Source organism: Camelus ferus, chromosome 21 (genome assembly GCF_009834535.1).
Source record: "Camelus ferus isolate YT-003-E chromosome 21, BCGSAC_Cfer_1.0, whole genome shotgun sequence".
Taxonomy (NCBI): domain Eukaryota; kingdom Metazoa; phylum Chordata; class Mammalia; order Artiodactyla; family Camelidae; genus Camelus; species Camelus ferus.
Window position 1 is genome coordinate 7500113 of NC_045716.1, and position 18385 is coordinate 7518497.

General features: G+C 35.5%; 1 protein-coding gene across 3 annotated transcripts in view; it reads left to right on the top strand.

Moving 5' to 3' along the window:
* COP1 (COP1 E3 ubiquitin ligase) overlaps nucleotides 1-18385 on the top strand; it is a 166731-nt gene that overhangs the window by 108116 nt on the left and 40230 nt on the right. For all 3 annotated transcript variants that reach the window (XM_014561409.2, XM_032463682.1, XM_032463681.1), the window contains one exon: nucleotides 2845-2961. In XM_014561409.2, coding sequence (XP_014416895.2) covers nucleotides 2845-2961 — 117 coding nt within the window. The remainder of the gene's footprint in view (nucleotides 1-2844; nucleotides 2962-18385) is intronic.

Consider the following 18385-nt stretch of genomic DNA (forward strand, 5'->3'; position numbering starts at 1 on the left):
CCTCCTATATTTTGACATGATTTTCCTGAGAGTCATTATTTTGATTTTTTGCTGAATGTCAAAGGAGACTATATATAAATAAGGGCAATGTGTTTTGTTTGATTTAGTTGCCTTATCTATTCACCTTAAGGATACTTACTTTTAAATTCATTTTTACGTTTTCTTACCAAAAGGAGTTTTCACAATAAATGTTGAAACTATCATTTTTGAAGTTAAATAAAATTCTTTCATCCTTTTAAGGAGAAAAATAACAATAAGCATGTTCTTGTTGATTTGCAAGCTGTCTCCTTATTTTGAGAAACATCTCATTTATATTTGTCTTAGACATTTTCTTCTAATACTTTTATTGATTTCTTCTATACTTTCTCCAAAAACTTATATTATTTTACCTTTTGACCTTTGATGATATCATAGGATATTGAGTTGGTTTTAATTGACTTTAATGTTACGTCATCATATTTGTTACATTAGTTTCTTGGATCTGCCATGCAGTGTGCTACTACCTGGCTGACTTCCACAGTAGAAAGTCATTCTCTCGGTACTAGAGGCTAGAAGCCCAGAAGCAAGGTAGTTGGCAGGGCCGTTCTCCCTCTGAAGACTCTAGGGAAGAACCCTAACTTGCCGCCTTCCTAGCTTCTGGTGATTAGTAGTGTCCCTTGGCATTTTTTTTAAACTTGTATCTGCATCCAGTTTCTGCCTCTCTCTACACCTGGCCTTCTTCACTCTCTGCCTTTGTATCCAACTCTCCCTCTTCTTACTAAGGTACCAGTCACTGGATTTAGGGCCCTTGCTAATCCAGTATCACCTCATCTTAACTTGATTACATCTGCAAAGACCTACGTTAACATGCATAGGTACCTAGGGTTAGGACTTCATCATATCTTTTTTGGGTAACACAGTTAAACCCACAATACATGTTCTGTTTAATAACCAGTAACATAATTTGTTCTTCATGCATTTTCCTTTTCTGTACTTTATATATTCAGCGTATCTTTTAGTATTTTAAACCTTTGAGTTATCCTTATAGCTTAAACAGTTATATTAAATTCTAATATCTTATATATTGAAAATTATAGCTATGGTAAGTTGCCATTATGACATTTTTAAAATGTAAATGATTACTTCATTGAGAAAATCACAGTGAAATAAAAAAAAAAGGCTTCACTTCTAGATTAACTGTTGTTCTGTTAGTTCTGGTTCATTTTTATGCTTACTTATATGTAATAGTCATAAAACACTGATATATAAGCCTTGTTTGTAAAGGTCCTCAGTGATTAGTAGTGAGGTTATGGGAATAGTAGATGCTCCATAAATGTAATGTGGTGGGTTAACTCCTTGCTAGGCTGTTTGAGTTCAGTTCTACCCCTTGATATTCTAGTCTGTACATGCTGTTTGACATGCAGACTTTTACTTACAGCCAGCCATCTCATCTCAGAATTGTGTATCATAATTTCCTGAACAAGTGCATGTTGATTGAAATAGCACATGACTCCTATTGGAAAGTAACTTGAAACAAATCAAATATTGCTATTTAAAACTTTTTTTCATTTTAATAATGAGTATCATTGCTCTCTGGGAAGGCTAATAGATTCATCACGTTGTAAGTAACTTTTTAATGATTAATTTTTATTCAGGGATTTCACACATTAAAAGAAATTTTCTATTCTGATGAATTCTCATTCGTAGAAGATAAATGATCTTTTTTTTATTCACACAGAGAAAGTCTCTATTCTTATGTTACAACATGCATAGAAGTGGTAGTTGTTGGAACCATTTTTACCTTTTTTCACTCCTATTTAAAGATTCCTGTGTTAATAATCCTAAAAAAATTCTAAAATTTTACTATGCCTTCCTCCCTATGTATTGGTTTTCAGCCCACAATATGTATTAGAATCACCCAGAGAGCTTTTTAAAAAACACCAGTACCTGGACCCCATTTGCTCACTGTCCTGCATGAGACATTGGGACCCACTGAATGATGGATAGGAATATTTTTGTTGTTATTGTTAATGTTCATTATTAATTCTAATATTCAACAAAGTTATAACCTATATCTTGAAAGTCTATTTTATATCTGTATTCTAGTGTACTAATACACTTTTGTTTAAAAATGATATGATGGTTGCTCTGTTATCTTACAAGATAACATCTCACTGCTTTCAGGTATGACCTGCTCTGATCAGTCAGCTTTTTACTCACTAATCATTACAAATCTCAGCATATACCATTGGAATGGACTAAATATCAAATATTAAAACTAAATTTTAGAGTTTAGCTAAACAATTCTGTCATCTATTACTTTAGACATACTAAATCATATAACTAAGTCCTACATGAAATTTTAAAATCATGGATTTCAATTGAAAGATAAAATAAGAACTGCTTCCAGGCACTTTAAAATGACATTTGTGTATATATCATGTATATAGTCTGATACATATCATACATGAGAAAGTGTGTGTAAGATTCTCAAAAGTGTAGAGTTGGAAGATAAATTGTGTAGTTGCCTGACTTTATACAGACATACAGTATAAAGTATACAAAAATGAATACATGTGTATCTCCAGATTGCATTTTTTTACCTTTTTGCCTTAATTATGAGATCAAGTTATCTCTCATTATATAATGATTATCCATGTTGTTTTCTAACTTTGAAACTAAGCTCTCTTGGTTTAAATACACTGTTCTATTAGTCATTCATTCAGTTTAATCATTTTTAATCCTAGTAAACCAAAATGCTTAGATTAACATGAAAAGATAGCTGTAGCAATAAGCAAACTTTCTAGGTTATAGAAGCTAATGTATTGTTTATTTCTTCTCATTCTCATTGTCCCTTACTCTCAGTGAAGCTATGGTCTACCAACCTAGACAACTCAGTGGCGAGCATTGAGGCGAAGGCTAACGTGTGCTGTGTTAAATTCAGCCCCTCTTCCAGATACCATTTGGCTTTCGGCTGTGCAGGTAAGAAATTAAAGTAGATTTGTCTTCTTTTGATATTGGTTGAATATCATGACTAGAATAAGAGAACGTTTTAAAACGAGTAACTTCCTCTGTAGGTTTAAACTTTGTTTTCATTATTGCACTATAAATTAGAAGCGTGTTGTATGCCATTATTACTCATTAATTGCTGTGCCTTAATTTCCATATTCTGTCACCCATGTTTAATACATACCGATGGGTTTGTTGATTATTTTTGTTATTCTTCTAAGTCTGCATGCGTGAACTAATGCTTGTTCACAAACTTAGGTTATAATGATGTTTAAACAATGAAGCTATATTGTACAGACTCAGGAAACTTTTTTTTTAAGTAAAGGAAAACTATTAATTCCTTCAATAATTATTTATTGAGTGCCTACTATGCAAAAAGCACTCATCTAGGGGCAGTGAATAAGACAGATGAAGTCTTGTATCATAGAGTGCATGTTAACATAGTAATACTCAAAAAAATCATAGCAAAGAATTTTTGGTTGTTTTTCTTAACTAGAGACCAAATGTCTGGGTTTGCCTGAAGCAGTCCTAGTGTATACTTGTCTTAACCATCATAATTACTATTAATGCCTTCTTTCATTCTCAAAAGTGTTATGGGTTGAAAGATAAATCATATGGTCACTCTACTCTTAATTCCTTTGCCTTCTATATTTGGTTTCCCACCTTGAATGTTTACTGAAGCAGTAAACATCTGTAATTTAACTTTGCATTGTGAAATCTCTAGATTCTTTCTTAAATTTATAATCTCAGTTTAAAAAAAAAATGTAACCCAGCACCATATCGTGAGCATGGTATTACCTTTTAGAAAGGTAAATTTAAACCTTAATTTTTCATTACATCTTTTCCTTATTTCAACCTACTGTTTCACTTGGATACTGACTTAATTTCATAATTAAATTCCAGGAGGGTATGGACAAACATGTATGTGTGAATAGAATTCTCTTTTCACTAGCAGATAGGGTTTTTTGTTTTTTGTTTTTGTTTTTGTTTTTGTTTTTGTTTTTGTTTTGTTTTTTCCCTCATGTGCTGCTCTTTCCATTAGAACCTACTAATCCTTCTTTCATTCCTGACTAGTCATTTGTGTCTTCTCTGTTTTTTTCATCTTGCTAAATATTTGTCAGCTTCTTCAAGGTTTCTGGTATGTGCGTGTGTGTGTGTGTGTGTGTGTGTGTGTGTGTGTGTGTGTGGTGAAGGTTCTGTGTGTGTGTGTGTGTGGTGAAGTTTCTGTGTGTGTGTGTGTGTGTGTGGTGGTGAAGGTTCTGTGTGTGTGTGTGTGTGTGTGTGGTGAAGGTTCTATGTGTGTGTGTATTTAGTTAATGGGAAGTGCTTCTGGGGCCAGAACACCACATATTCGCACTGTTCTTAATGTTCTTATGCAAACTTACTTCTTGGAAGGGTTGGAGATCTGCAGATTGAATGTCCTGGAATGACTCTTAGGTCACTCTAAGTACAGGCAGGCCAAGAGAGCTGTTCTTTTTTTCTCTTAGCCACTGGAACTGTTGAGATCAAGCTCTGTTGAGATCAAGAACAAGATGCCAGTGTTGTAATCAAGGAAAGAGAAATCTTTCGCTGTAATTGCCACAAAGCTCGATACTAGACACTGAAACAGTACATCAGAGAATCTCTGCATCATTATGATGATACTTGAAACAGAAATATCCAAGGCAAAATGACCACAAAATTCCTACCTTTCAAATTGTACATAAGCACATTCCATTGTGGACTCTAATTCACATCTGGAAGCATAACTGCAAGGGGATCTGGGCAATCATAGTTTTTTACTTTCCTCTCCCATAGACTGTAAAATACTACAAGGTATTGGGAATGGATGCTAAGTGTCATTGGCTCTGTCCAGCACAATGCAGTTTAATAAGAGTTAAGGACTTATTTTTCCTGGCTTTGAAATACATGTTAGTATCAGAGTAAGGTATTAATGAAGCCGATAGTCCTTACTTCATTCCCTGCTTTTAATTGTACCTTTTACTAACTGAAACATGCCTTTAATCATAAGAAAAATCTTTACTACTAGAAAACAATGACTGATATTGAATCATCTTCATTTAGAATTGAAACATTTCTTAGGCTGTAGGCTGTTATCTAAATATTGCTCCTAAAAGTGTAAAGCGTCAGTCTCTTTAACTGTGCCCTTTATTTTACCACTGAGAGCATGATAGAATCATATTCATGAGGGTGCTTATTAAATATCATTTGTGATGATGAATTTGACATTAGAAAATGGGTTATACATTTTTAAACATTGCCTTTGGAATTATGATAAATAGGTAATTAGTATGTGACTTACCCACCAATTACAGATTGACAACCTGTTGCAAGGGCACTGTGGATCCTGCTTGGGTGGTGATGCATTATGCTAATTCTAAGTTTCCTGCCTACCTTCATTTAGATCTTATATTTCCATTTGGTACAATGAATTCATTTCTCTCTCTCTGCTCATATTTCAGTCTTTCACCTTTTACCATGATTCAGAAAGATGGGGTTTTTTGGGAAGGGGCTTGTTTGTTTTACTGGAGCTTATAGCATGAAAAATTTCTTGAGGTGGACTGAACATTTACAAGCACTTCTTTTAAAATATCAAATCCTAAGTCATGGTCCCCTTGAAAATAGTGAACTACAAATTTTAAACTACCTTTTGTAGTTAATACTGACGAAATGGCTTTAAACTTTATTTTAAACCATTTAAAATCTACTCTTGAGCCCTGAGATTATTTGAAGCATGCTTTTGCCAGAAGAGAGAACAGTATTTTTAAGATAAGAGTAAAGGTGTTTATTGTCTTGTTCCTAGATTACTACATGACGTTTTCTTACTGAGTAGCAGAAAATAGGAAAACAATTTATCTTCCCTAAAGCTAGTTTGAGAAAGCATCATAAGACTATGAAATAAATAGAACTAGCAGTCTGTGGTTTTAATAGAATGGTATAGTTGACTGCTTACTAACTTGAAGCATCTTGCAAGTTTTAAAACTGTAACTGGTATAACAGATAGGAAATACAGGTACTCTTAAATTGTACTCTTTAAAGTAATAATAGTCAGCCCCTGCCGAAATTAGCAGTATAAATCAAGAGTAAGATTAATACTGTTCTGATTTAGGAGGGGTATTTATACTAATAACATATTCAATGGGAGGGAATACTGTTTCTAGAACAAACAAGTAGGAATTCTGAAATGTTCTATTTAAACTGTGTTATCAGTAAACATTTTCAGTTTTGCTTACTGTAAACTCTTTGTTACTCTCAGTAAATGAAACAGTTCATACATGTAAACATACACCATTTATTTTCCCATTTTAAATACTTTCTAATTTTTGTGATTTGGCATATGATAATTCTTAGTCTTCAAAAGGAGAAAATAACCTTTTGGTGAGGGGAGTGGTTGATTAATTTATTTTTAAGTATCGACATTTCTTCCCTTACTCTAACACTTTTAGAGTGGTTTCTCATCGCTTAAAGAATAAACATAGATTCTTTTGCTTTCTGTTCTAGACCCTCCATGATTGGCTTCAGTATTCCTTACACTTGATGTATTTTGTTTACTCTTTGAAAATTTTTACTCAGAAGAATTTTTATAAAACATTATCCTTCATAAAGATTTCTTGATTCTCAGTACAGCTGAGGCTATCTTACATACGCACCTTCCACTTTTAAAAATGTATGTAGTTGTTTAAAAATTGTTTATATTTGATTATACAAATAGTACAAGATTACATCTTCACTCTCAGCTTCCATATGTTACAGATGAAACTTAAGTTCCCTTTGATCACACATTATTAAACTACCTCTTCAGAAGTACTACTGTTAATAGTTTTACAGGCATCTTTCCATAGATAGATAGGTAGCATTCCTTGAGGAGGTGGCCAGTAAGTATTTTTCTTTACTTCAGAATATTTTTCTGTTTCTAAATCAGAGTGGATTTAAAAGGTGAACATCCACACTGTGTAAAACACACAGTTTTAGAATATCTCTAGGTCTCTGAAGTGATTTTATGGACTACCTTCTGCTCCCCGACATCCATCACCAAAATACAATTCCATCCCTTTCAGCTTAAGAACCTGGTGTTTAGTTTAAGAAGCTATGAAACCTAATTTAATTCATTTTATAGAGCTAACATAGAAAAACTTGAGTAGGATAGATAATGCAAGTGCTTAGAATATCCTTTATTATATTTTCCCCATCTTATTTATGTCATGGGAAACATTATAGATTTCTTAGGTTTGTAAATCTGCCTGTTTTTTATTTTATATAATGGTTGCCAGTGGGAATGTCTTTTCCTTCACATTTAAATAAATTGTCTGAATATTTATTTAGTAAATCTTAATTAGCATCATAACATTCATGAACATGTGTTTCAGTTATCTATGCTACATCAAGGACATTTTGTTCTCAAGTTTCTCAGTAATTTGTGTGAATGGAATTGGAAATGGCATGCATAAAGCCAATATTCAAGAAGCAAATTGTTCTGTTATTTTGTCATAAAATCTGCTTTTGAGAGTTAAGAATCTAAGAACAGCTTTGAGGCACCTGTAAAATCTTTCACCGATTTATGTCTGTTTTGCCTTCCAATCTGTAAGTAGCACTCTAACTAGATCTATTTTAAAAAATGGGCTTCACAAGAAATTTTATATTTGTATTAAATTAGAGATATTTTAAAGTCAGACATTTATTATTCAGCTGCTACTAATATAATAGACATGATCATTGATTGGGTGACTTCTGTTATCTTGTCCTCTAAGTCACTTACATGTTCCTCTGCATTATCTAGTCTGCTTTTGACTGCCTTTAGCTCGGCTCTTACTCAGCCATTGAGTTTTCTGTTTTCAATTGGCTCCTCTTTATAGTTTCTGTTGCCTTTTTGTAGTACCCCCTGTCTCTATTCATGGTCTCTCTTATTTCCTTCAGTGCTTTTATCACCCCCTTTTTGAAGTCATGATCTAGTGGACTGTCGAGGTCTGTCTCACTGTTTGTCCTTTCAGGGAACTTCTCTTTTTCTTTTAATTGGGAGCAGTTCCTCTGCTTCTTCATTTTACTTATATTTCTCTGGCTGTATGGATTTAGGAGTGTCAGTTATCTACTGTGGTCCTGAAGGGCTGTGGTTTGTTTGTTTGTTTGTTTTTATTTAAAGTGAGAGCGTTCCTGTGTAGACTGTGCATCTAATAGTTTTGTTGCGATGGCTGTTCTTAGTATGGAAGGTTGCCACGTCCCTCTTCCATGTGTGTTGGCTGTTATCCCTTTGATCAGGGGTGTGATTGGTGTGGTAATCAGAACCTGCCTGATTGTTGTTGTTGAGCGGGGCCTCCTTTTTTGCTTTCTGGTTGTCACAGCCTTAACTGGGTCTGCTCCCCTGTTGCTGGAATAGAGGCTTCTAGACCCGTTTCTGAGCTGTGGTGTGTGGTAGGCAGGGTTGGAGCACTTCAGACAGGAAGAGGGTCACTGAGTATACCTCTGCAGGAGATGTCCACTGGGAAGTGCCCTCTGTCATGTCTGTCACTTGTTATAAGGGCTTACAAAGTACTCTTTGTTGACACTGCCTTTGTCCCTGCCTTAGCTGCAAGAATGTCAGCCACCCGCTCTGGTGTACCCCAGGTTCTGGGCCCCAGGAACCACCAGTACAGATCCGCCAGTGTCAGGCGCTAGGACCCGCTGTAGCGAGCATACAGTCACACACCTGAATCCGTGATGCGCCACAGGGTCAGTGCAGACCCCAGCGCTGCCTCTGTGCACAGTACATTGGCTTATTGTAAATACCCATACTTGCCCCCACTGTGTGCCAGATCTTCGCTCACTGCCTGTTTGTTCCAGAGGCGCAGGTTCACAAAGCACTGGTGGAGCAAATCCACCCTCTGCCTAGGACAAATCTCAGTCTCACCTGTGAAGTTGCAGGGCCCCTGGGTATGGATTCAGATTTCAACACCACCTCCTCGCAGCTAGGAGCTGCGTTGGCTATGACCGAGCCCACTTCTCTTCTTGTGAAAACACGCCAACAGTGGAGCCAGGCGGAAGAAGCAGCTATGGCACAGCTGCATTGCACCCCTCTCCTCCCGTGCAATTCCAGGTGACCAGACAACCTAAACGTAAATTGCAAAACTAGAAAGTATTTAGAAGATAATGTAAGAGAGCTTCTCTTCATGATCTTGTAATAGGGAACGCATTAAGAAGACAAAAGGTATAAACTACATAAATGGAAGGTAGATAAATTTGGTAAAACAAAATTAAAAACTTCTGTTTGTCAAATACCTGAAAAAAAATTTCTTAAAAAGTCATTTTTGGGGAAGACATTTAGAACACATATAAATGACAAAATATTCGTATCTATATTACATGCAGAACTCTTTCAGATAACCAAGAAAATGATAAATGGACCCTGCAGCCTTGCTCCTCGAGGCGCATCTGCACAGCAGTAGCGTCACGTCTCCAAGGAGCTTGTAAGAAACACAAACTCTGAAACCCTGACCAAGACCTACTGAATCAGAATTTCTGGAGGGAACCCTAGAAATCTGTTTTTTAACAGTCTCCTCAAGTGATTCTTATGCACTCTGAAGTTTGAGAAGTCTTGCCCTAGAGAAACACATATTTGATAATGTATATAGTTGCACTGTTTGCACATTCATGCTGTGGAACATATGCAGCTGTGAAAATGAATGAACTACACCTCTATGAACTCTTGTGGATGAGTAACAAGCATAAGTGTTGGATGAAAGAATGTCACCAAAAAACCCACGGTACATTTCTATTTATGAGCATGCAGAACAAACTGCACTGTTTAGGAAGATATACATAGACCATAGGAATGTATAGTCCAACCATGAAGAAAAGAAAGGAAATAGGTATTACAACTTTAAGTAAAGTGATTACCTCTCAGAAGGAGAAAAAGAAAATGTGATATTCAGAAGGCTTTTAAGGTATAGGAATATTGTATTTGTAAGCAGTGTAGTAATTACAAGGATAGTGAAACTATTCACATATATTTTATAGACTCTTCTGTATGCAGGCTGTTTTTCCAGTCACAAAGAAGGTTTTTTTGTTTTTTTTTTAAATGATGGAAAAGATGTAAACTAAATTAAATAAATGCTAAAAATTTAGCATATAGACATTCACAAAAGATGTCATTAAATACTTTCTTGGTGACTTAAGAGATTATGATAGAAACTTCTTAAAATTGATTTTGGGCAGTTATGAGTGAAATGGTTTAAGTGAACAGACATGGTAGTCTCTCTCAAGTTTTTTTACTGAAAGATTGAGATTTCATTAGCACTGTTTAATTTTTGTTGTTTCCATCCCCGGTAATTCACTAAGGCTTCAGGTTCAGCTGTATCACTTATGTTCCTTTTTTGTAAGCACCTGCAGACAGGATGGGTTATGTTTAAGGGAATTATTAGAATAAACCCAATGCCAGAGTAAAGCAAGATTGCTACTGTTTATTCAAATATTCACTCAGTAATAGAAGGTTTTATACCCTGATATATGTGACTTACTTAAATGGTTCTGGAAAATGTGTTTTTCCTCGTTGAGGTTTTTAAAAAATTGACTTCTAAGTATGGCTTACTGTTGTAGATTATTGTAAATCTGTCATATGAACTACTTAAAATATTTTTGAAAAAACTGTGTTAGAAAATTGAAATCATTTTTATGAATTTAAACATTTAGTGTTTTTACTGTTTGCAAGTTGGATTTTTTAAAATATGTTAAATATAGTAGAATGATAAATCATATAATTTATAGATTATTTCTTTAGTGAGAGAATTAGAACGAGATTGGAGAAGAGGCTATATCATAAAGGGTCGCTTCTGAAAATACAAAATTTAGCCACTAGTATCTGAGTTACAGATGTCATTAGTAAAAAACCATAGTTAAAATATTATCTTAAAGGGCTTAATTGAATTAAATCAAATGTGAATGAATATCTTTTCCTTCAGAGATCCTAGTTTAAGATAAAATATATAGATTGCCATGTCAGTATTACAAACCAAGAGCTTGAAAGCCTATCTAAGCCAGCTTTCTTTCCACTTGGTGATTATTATTTCATCCTTTTGTGACCTTCTAGTGTATAAATGGAATGCTTGCACTTGTTAATATTTTAAGAGTCATTTCCTCTAGTGGTTCTGAATTAATCTTAAGCTATATCAACCGTATTTTAGACTCTCCAAATTTTACTTTAACAACAGAGCCAAATGATTTGGTCTCTGTTACAGAATATTAAACTATTGTTGTAAGATGCTGAAAGATTTGTTTTAGATTTTAAATTTTTGGTAAATTGCATTAATGGTTTCAATTCTTATTCCTCCCTGTATCTGCTTTGCCATGAAACAACGCTTTCCTACTTTGGGAAACAACCCCACCCTTGACTCTGGACTTGGGCCATGTAACTTGCTTTGCCCCAAGTGATGTTAGGTGTGACATTGAGCAGAGAAGTTTGAACTGTGCTTATACAGTTGGACTTGGTTATTCTTGCCCCTTTGCCATCACCGTGAAGAGAACATGCTCAAGCTAGCTGCTTGCCCCAAGGGGAGGAAGAAAGGCACTCGGAGCAGCACTGATTTGCCCCAGCCCAGTCATTCAACATCCAGACACATAAATAAGCTTTACTCTAAGCAGCCAACCCTAAGCTGTGCCTCAGGTCTGTGAGAATAAATGAAGGTTCTAAGCTACTAAGTTTTAGAATACTTTGTTGCACAGCAATTTTGTGGCAATGGCTAATTAATACACTTGTATGAAATTTTATGATGTTAAATAAAGGCTATTTCTCTATATAATTATCAAGGTGCTAATCATCTTCTGTTTATTAAAAAAAAACATTACATATAGAGTATCAGTATACTTACAGCCCATTTTATCACCTTCACTGACTTTCAGTTGTCTGAAAGCGCAGAAAAAAAAGTCTACATAAAATGACTAGCTTTAGGCACATGCTTTAAAAAATCTTCACATATGGAAGGACATACTTAAATATTTGTCATGTAATCTAAAGCAAAGTTTTTCAAGCTGGACTAAGAAAAACCTAATGAGCACTAGAAGTATTCAAGATGTATATAGAAACCTGCAGATTAAAAAGAATCAATTTTTGGATCTTCAGATTTCGTATGTAAGTTGATAACGCCTGATAGTGAAACCAGAGATATCACGTCAATTCCCCTTTTCCACTTCAACTTTTATAATAGTGGGTTTTTTTATGTTTTATAAAAGAAAATCATATCTGTCATTATCATGAATCCTAACATGACACATTTTTCCAAGTTGTAAAAACCTCAGGATTTTCAGTCAAAGGGGTGATTATTCTAAATATTGTTACTAGAATAACTCCCTATCATTCTTTGTCTTATAGGTATTTCTATTAAGAGTGAAACATGGCATTAGAAAAAGTATATTTTGTACCTTAAATGTTTTAGTGCTTTTACTTTAGATGCTTGTTGAGTAAAACAGTGAAAGTGGGTGAAGTTTTTTCTTTAAAGGACTTCTTTCTTCTGAGTACTGTCAAAAAATGTATGCATTGTTCTTTATTCTCAGTCCCATGGGAGCAAGGCAGAGAGCCCATTAGCACCAAATATTGAACATAGATCTATTTACTTCAATTGGGCAATAAACGGGTATACTTAATACTGGTCCATAGTCCATTATCTGCGATTTGAAAATCCATAAATACCAAAAGTTCATTTTCATTCGATGGCATGATTAGATGTAGGACAGAGCTATTTATCTTTGTATATCTCACTTTGTGTAATTGTTCATATAAGTTTTCTGGTAGTAATATTAATGTGTTTGATTGTAGAGTGCTGACACAAACCTTATCAGGAGTGCTGCATAATATGAAGCATACTTCCTTTCAGAATCTGAAAAATTCAAAATTATAAAACTTACCTGCCCCAAGTACTTAGGATAAGGGACTGTGGTTCTACACGTTTGATTGTATGTTGGTAAAACCATTTCAGTACTTTGCAAAAATTGTGACTTTAAACTGCTCTTAATTATTAGGTGACAACATAGATGGTTCCAGTTCTTTATATTCAGTAAAAAATTAAAAGAATGGTCTAACCAAGATGTCAGATTATTAAAAATATTTTTGATAATAGATGACTATATTCAAAAAAAGTGGGGAACCTGTAGTCTTTACGGCATTAGCCTGCTGTGACTCTCTTTCCCTAGCAAAGCAATGAAGTGTTCTTTTTTATCTCCCTCCCCTGTCCCCCGAGAGATGACTATGTGATTTGGGGCATAAACTTGAGAATCAGAAAATTGAATGACATTGCTATGAGGAAACTTTCTGTTTCTATAACTGTATCTGTATAAATATAGAAATGAACCATAGGGAAAAAATTAATGCCACACAATAAGAAGGGAATTCTAGAGTACGTAGGAGTAATTTGTAGTTACCAGAACAAGGGCAGGACAGAAGGCAGAGGGAAAGGGGATGCCACAACCGTCTGATGAAGCATACATTTCCAGTAAAATACTACTTCTGTTTAATAATTATCAAAAATTTTTAACCAATTATATACTAATAATTTTAGTAGTAATTCAAATGGAAAAAGTGTTCTGGTCATAGGAAATTAAATTAATGTTTGTATAATATACATTTTTTTTCAAAGAAGAGAGAATGCTAAGTGAGACTTAGTATAAAAAGATAGCGTAAAATTAGTTGGATACATTTTATTTTCCAAGGGGAATGAAAATGCAAATTCAAGGGAAAATTTATATATAAAAGTTTCCCATGGTTAAAGAAAAGCTTGTTCATGAATTTTTTTTAATGGATGATGTTCAACATCGAATTACTATGGCATTTAGATTTCATTACATATACTTAATTTTTATTTCTAAATGTCACTATTTGAGTATGTTACATATGACAGGTCTTGCAAATATTTAAATGTAAGATGAAAATTTTTAGGCACTGATTTAAAAATTAATGAGAGTGTAGTTTTTTTTAATATTGTTTTTAGGAAAAAATTAGAAGTCTGCTTAGTTAATTTGAGAGCAGAAGAAGGCAGATAATTACAGGTGGCAGAGAATCAATGAGTGGTTATTACTAGCCAAAAATGGGTACTAAATGCTTTAATTGATAGATTAGTCTTTAAATGAGCTGTTGCACAATGTTAATTGAAAAAATAAAATTTGTAATTGTAAAGAAATATATATTTTTATGATATAAATGAAGGAGTTTTAATAAGATGTGGAATTTTTTCATAAATTCATACATGAATCCAGAAACTTGGACCCTCTGTACTATTATGGGTCCATCTCTAGGTGTAGAAAGAAGTTCAGAATCTCAGACCCATCTTCCCGTGCCTGTACACGTGCTGGCTCTTGCTTGCTCTGGCTCTCCATTGCTCTCTCTCTCTCAACTCCCTTCCTTCTTTTCCTTCCTCTTTTCTTCCTCCCTTTTATTTCCGTCTTTCCCTCCTCTTTGTTCCCTCCATGTTTCCTTTTTCCCTTCTACTCTTTTCCTCCCTTCTCTTTCTCACTCATATTTCTTCTTTCCTTACTCCTTCCTTGCCTCCCTACTTCCCTTTTTTTGAGAGTCCTCATCTTTCTCCTGCTCCCTCCCCTTCTTCCTCTTCCTTTTCCTGCTTTCCTCTAGTCCTACCTGCGACACTCTGCCCTTACCAGTGGCTCTCAAGCCCATGTTTGGGTCTCTTCCCACAGTCCTACACACACATTTCCGGATTTCATTACCACCAATTCACTTCTCAGTTCTTGTTAACTCTCCCTTTACACTTCTTCCATGCCAGAAAAATTGGGTAAATGCCTATTTTAGATTTCTAATCAAATAAAGATCTGAGATTTTGCTGGTAAAATAGTAAGTCATTTGTCTTCCATCAGCTTAGAGTTGAGTGCCTTGTATTTATTTCATTTTATCAGACGGCATTTCTAACTCGGTATATAGTGATATCAATGTCAAAGAGACAGCCAACTGATTTTGAGACCAAGATCTTGTATGTATATATGTATGTATGTATGTATGTATGTATGTATGTATGTATGTATTTATTTATTTATTTATTCATTTATTTATTCATTTATTTAAATATACACATATAATTTTCTAGCCAGGGAACTTAAGAAATGCTACTACGAAGTGGACAAGGAAAGATGGAGCTGTTACTATTATAGACTGATATGAATGAGAAGGAACACTACACCAGGCAGAATCAGTGTAATGTTCTTGTAAGTATACAGGAATTTAGAATATGTGCTCCATAGTTGTGGTGAGGAAATATTGTCAAATGATAGCACAGTGGGAGTTCTACTTCTGCTTAGTGTGTAGAAAGCGACCAGAGAGTGTTACTCTTATCTTTAAAACATAAAGCACTACATGAGCTACAAAATTATAACTTTTCTTGACCCCTGCCTGTCGGAGAACTGAGTTTACAAGGCACAGGAACTGAATTCCAAGGAATGTCAAGCCCCTCCAAGAAGGATGGGACACAGGAACTATTTCACCATTTGCAGACCACAAGAGGAAGAAGTAGCCACCATAGAAGCCGGTGAGAAGAAAAGAGCTGAAGTTGTAATGCATTCTTAAGGGCCAGGTGTGCACTGCAGTATCAGTGCCGAATAACTGGAAGTCTGAAACAAAAGAGGAATGCATGCTTACTCAGAAGCTCTTCTCTGTGGCCTTCCACTGGTGGCTCACAGAATGAGTGAGGCAGGGCAGTAGCCTGCATCAGTGGCATTCAGAAGTTCATGAAGTGATGAGTTCCTGCTGAAAGACCAGCACAAAATATCACCTTTTCATGGACCCTCCTCTTACATGGAGCAGAAGCTTTGAGCTGTTAGGAGACAAGCAGGAAAACTGGTTAGGCCCAGGGTCCTGCATCAGCACACAGCAGAGGTCTGCTGCCAGTGGTGGAGCGGCATGGAAAGGCCTGCCTCAGATGCTGTGCAGAGTTTGGCTGCCACGGCGGTGAGGGGTTGGAGTGTTAAGAGGCCCCATTCCAGAAGGTCGGGTTTGTCGGCCCTGCCTAAGACTCATGGTGGACCAGAAGAGCCAGGAACCCCTGTGCCAAGCAGAATCCTAGCACCAGAAAGACAAGAAGGAGCCATCTACCAGTAGGAGAGGGACAGGAGCTTGGAGAAGGCCCCTCTCCTAGGCCCAGACGTTCAGGAATTGCTAAAAGGGTAGAGCAGAACACTGAGAAACATTTCTGTTGCCCAGACCACACTAAGCACAGAGTGATGGCCACTCGTTGCTGGAAGAGTCTGAAGCCTGTGGTACACCTGACAACGATGAACTGAACAACCAAAACCAACACTCAGCTCAACCGCTGCTAGATCCGTTGATTCCGTCACACTTACGGCCTGACAGAAAAAGAGGTACTCGTTTCCAGACGAAACTACCATTTACCTCAGCATCTACTGTTGATCTTTTACATTTAATTGAAAAGTAGGTGACATACATGTAAGTCAGAGCAAGCATCTCAGTGCCAGGCTCAGAGGAATCATCAATGTGACAGAGGACCCAAGTGTCGCGGTGTGAGGCAGCTTTTAAAATAGCTGATTGTATGTTTGTTTGGGTTTTTCTGGAGGGGCGGTAATTAGGTTTTTATTTATTTATCTGTTTTTAGAGGAGGTACTGGAGAGTGAACCCAGGACCTTGTGCATGCTAAGCATGCACTCTACCACTTGAGCTACACCCTTCCTCAAAATGTATGTAAAGGGTCTAGTGGGAAAGATAGACAACATGCTTGAAAAGATGAAGAATTTCAGCTGAGAGAAGAAAAGTATTGTTTTGTTTTGTTTTGTTTTGTTTTAACACCTTTATTGAGTTAATAAATACACATATTTTGGATGTACAATTTGATGAATTTTGATAGATATATATACCAATGAAACCACTACCACAATCAAAATAGCTAACATTAGAAGAAAAGTATTTTTTAAAAGTGAAATGGAAATACTAGAAATATAAATCTTGTCAGAACTGAAGACTTCTTTGATGCGTTGATTGGCAGATTGGATACAAACTAAGGGAAACTATGTATTTGAAGGTAGTCAGTAGAAATTATCAAAAATAAAACACAGAGAAAAGACTTTTGGGTGGTAGGGGGCGGGGACCAGAGCACAGTAGCCAAGAGTTGTTGAAAAATGTTGAGCAGTCAGACACACTTGTAATTGGAGTTGTAGAAGCAGGAGGAAAGAAAAGGAAAGAAGTATTTGAAGAGACAAAGGCCAATTTTCCAAGACTGATCAAAGACAGCAAAGCTTAGATACTAGAAGCTCGCAGAACCTGAAACAGTTCATTGCTTCGAAAAAGAAACAGACCAGAAGTACTCAGACATATCAATAGTCAGAATGCCAAAAACAAAGAGAAATTGTGAAGACAAAGAAACATATACTGTGAAAGATAAAAATTATAGCAACCTCCTCATCATAAACTATATAGACTAAAAATCAACGGACCCACCACACGTTTAAAATGCTAAAAAAAATTTTTCAGACCCAAAATTCTATATCCAGCCAAAAACTCTTTTACAAATAAAGACAAAGATTTTTCAAACAACCAAAACCTGTGTTTTAGTGAACTCAGAAACTGTGATGGGTATAAAACATTAACCCTACTTGCATGGATGGATGGACAGATGGTTAAGTGGATGATAGATGAATGGATACAAGATGGTTCTATTCCAGATCTAAACTGTAGAAAATAAACACAACAGCAACCACTTGATTTTGTATAACTCTAGAATACTGAATTCTGAATAAAAGACTATTAGAAAACTCAGAGAAGGGGTGTGTCAGTATTAGGAAGCAGCCATCATTCGGGTGTGAAACATCTGTGGCAGTTAAGTGACACTTGGCTGCACTCTGGATCCACAGGCAAAATGCTGCGATACTGACCAGCATAAGCACAATGAACGTTGTACTCTCCACTTTAACTGTTGATCTGCTTATACAATGTGGCATGTATATCTGTCTATGTTTCTTACAGTTCCTAGAAGGAAAGTAAATATCTGATTACTTAAAGGGGCTTGACCATGTACCATTCTAAAGAAAAAAAGAATTTTTCCCATCTCTATCACGCTAATTAGGATGCCCGGAATTCTTTTCATCAGAATTATATCATTTATTTAGTAACTTCACACTTATTTTTTAAAATAACTTTGTATTTGTTACTATGCATACAAAAATAAAAAATAATCCTACTCCTCAGGGATGGCAGTTTGTTAGGTAAGATAGTCAAGCAAATAAGTTATAACATATTGTGAAGAATAGCGTTAGAATAGTGTTTTTTAAAATCTGAGGCATACCAGTCTTTTTGGAGAAACTGAAAAATTGTTCATGTCTGGGCCCTATCATAAACCTACTGATTTAGGATCTTCAGAGAGGAGACCAAGCATTTGTATTTTGAAATTACTCCTCAGATCATTTTTATGTATACTTCTCTATCTTC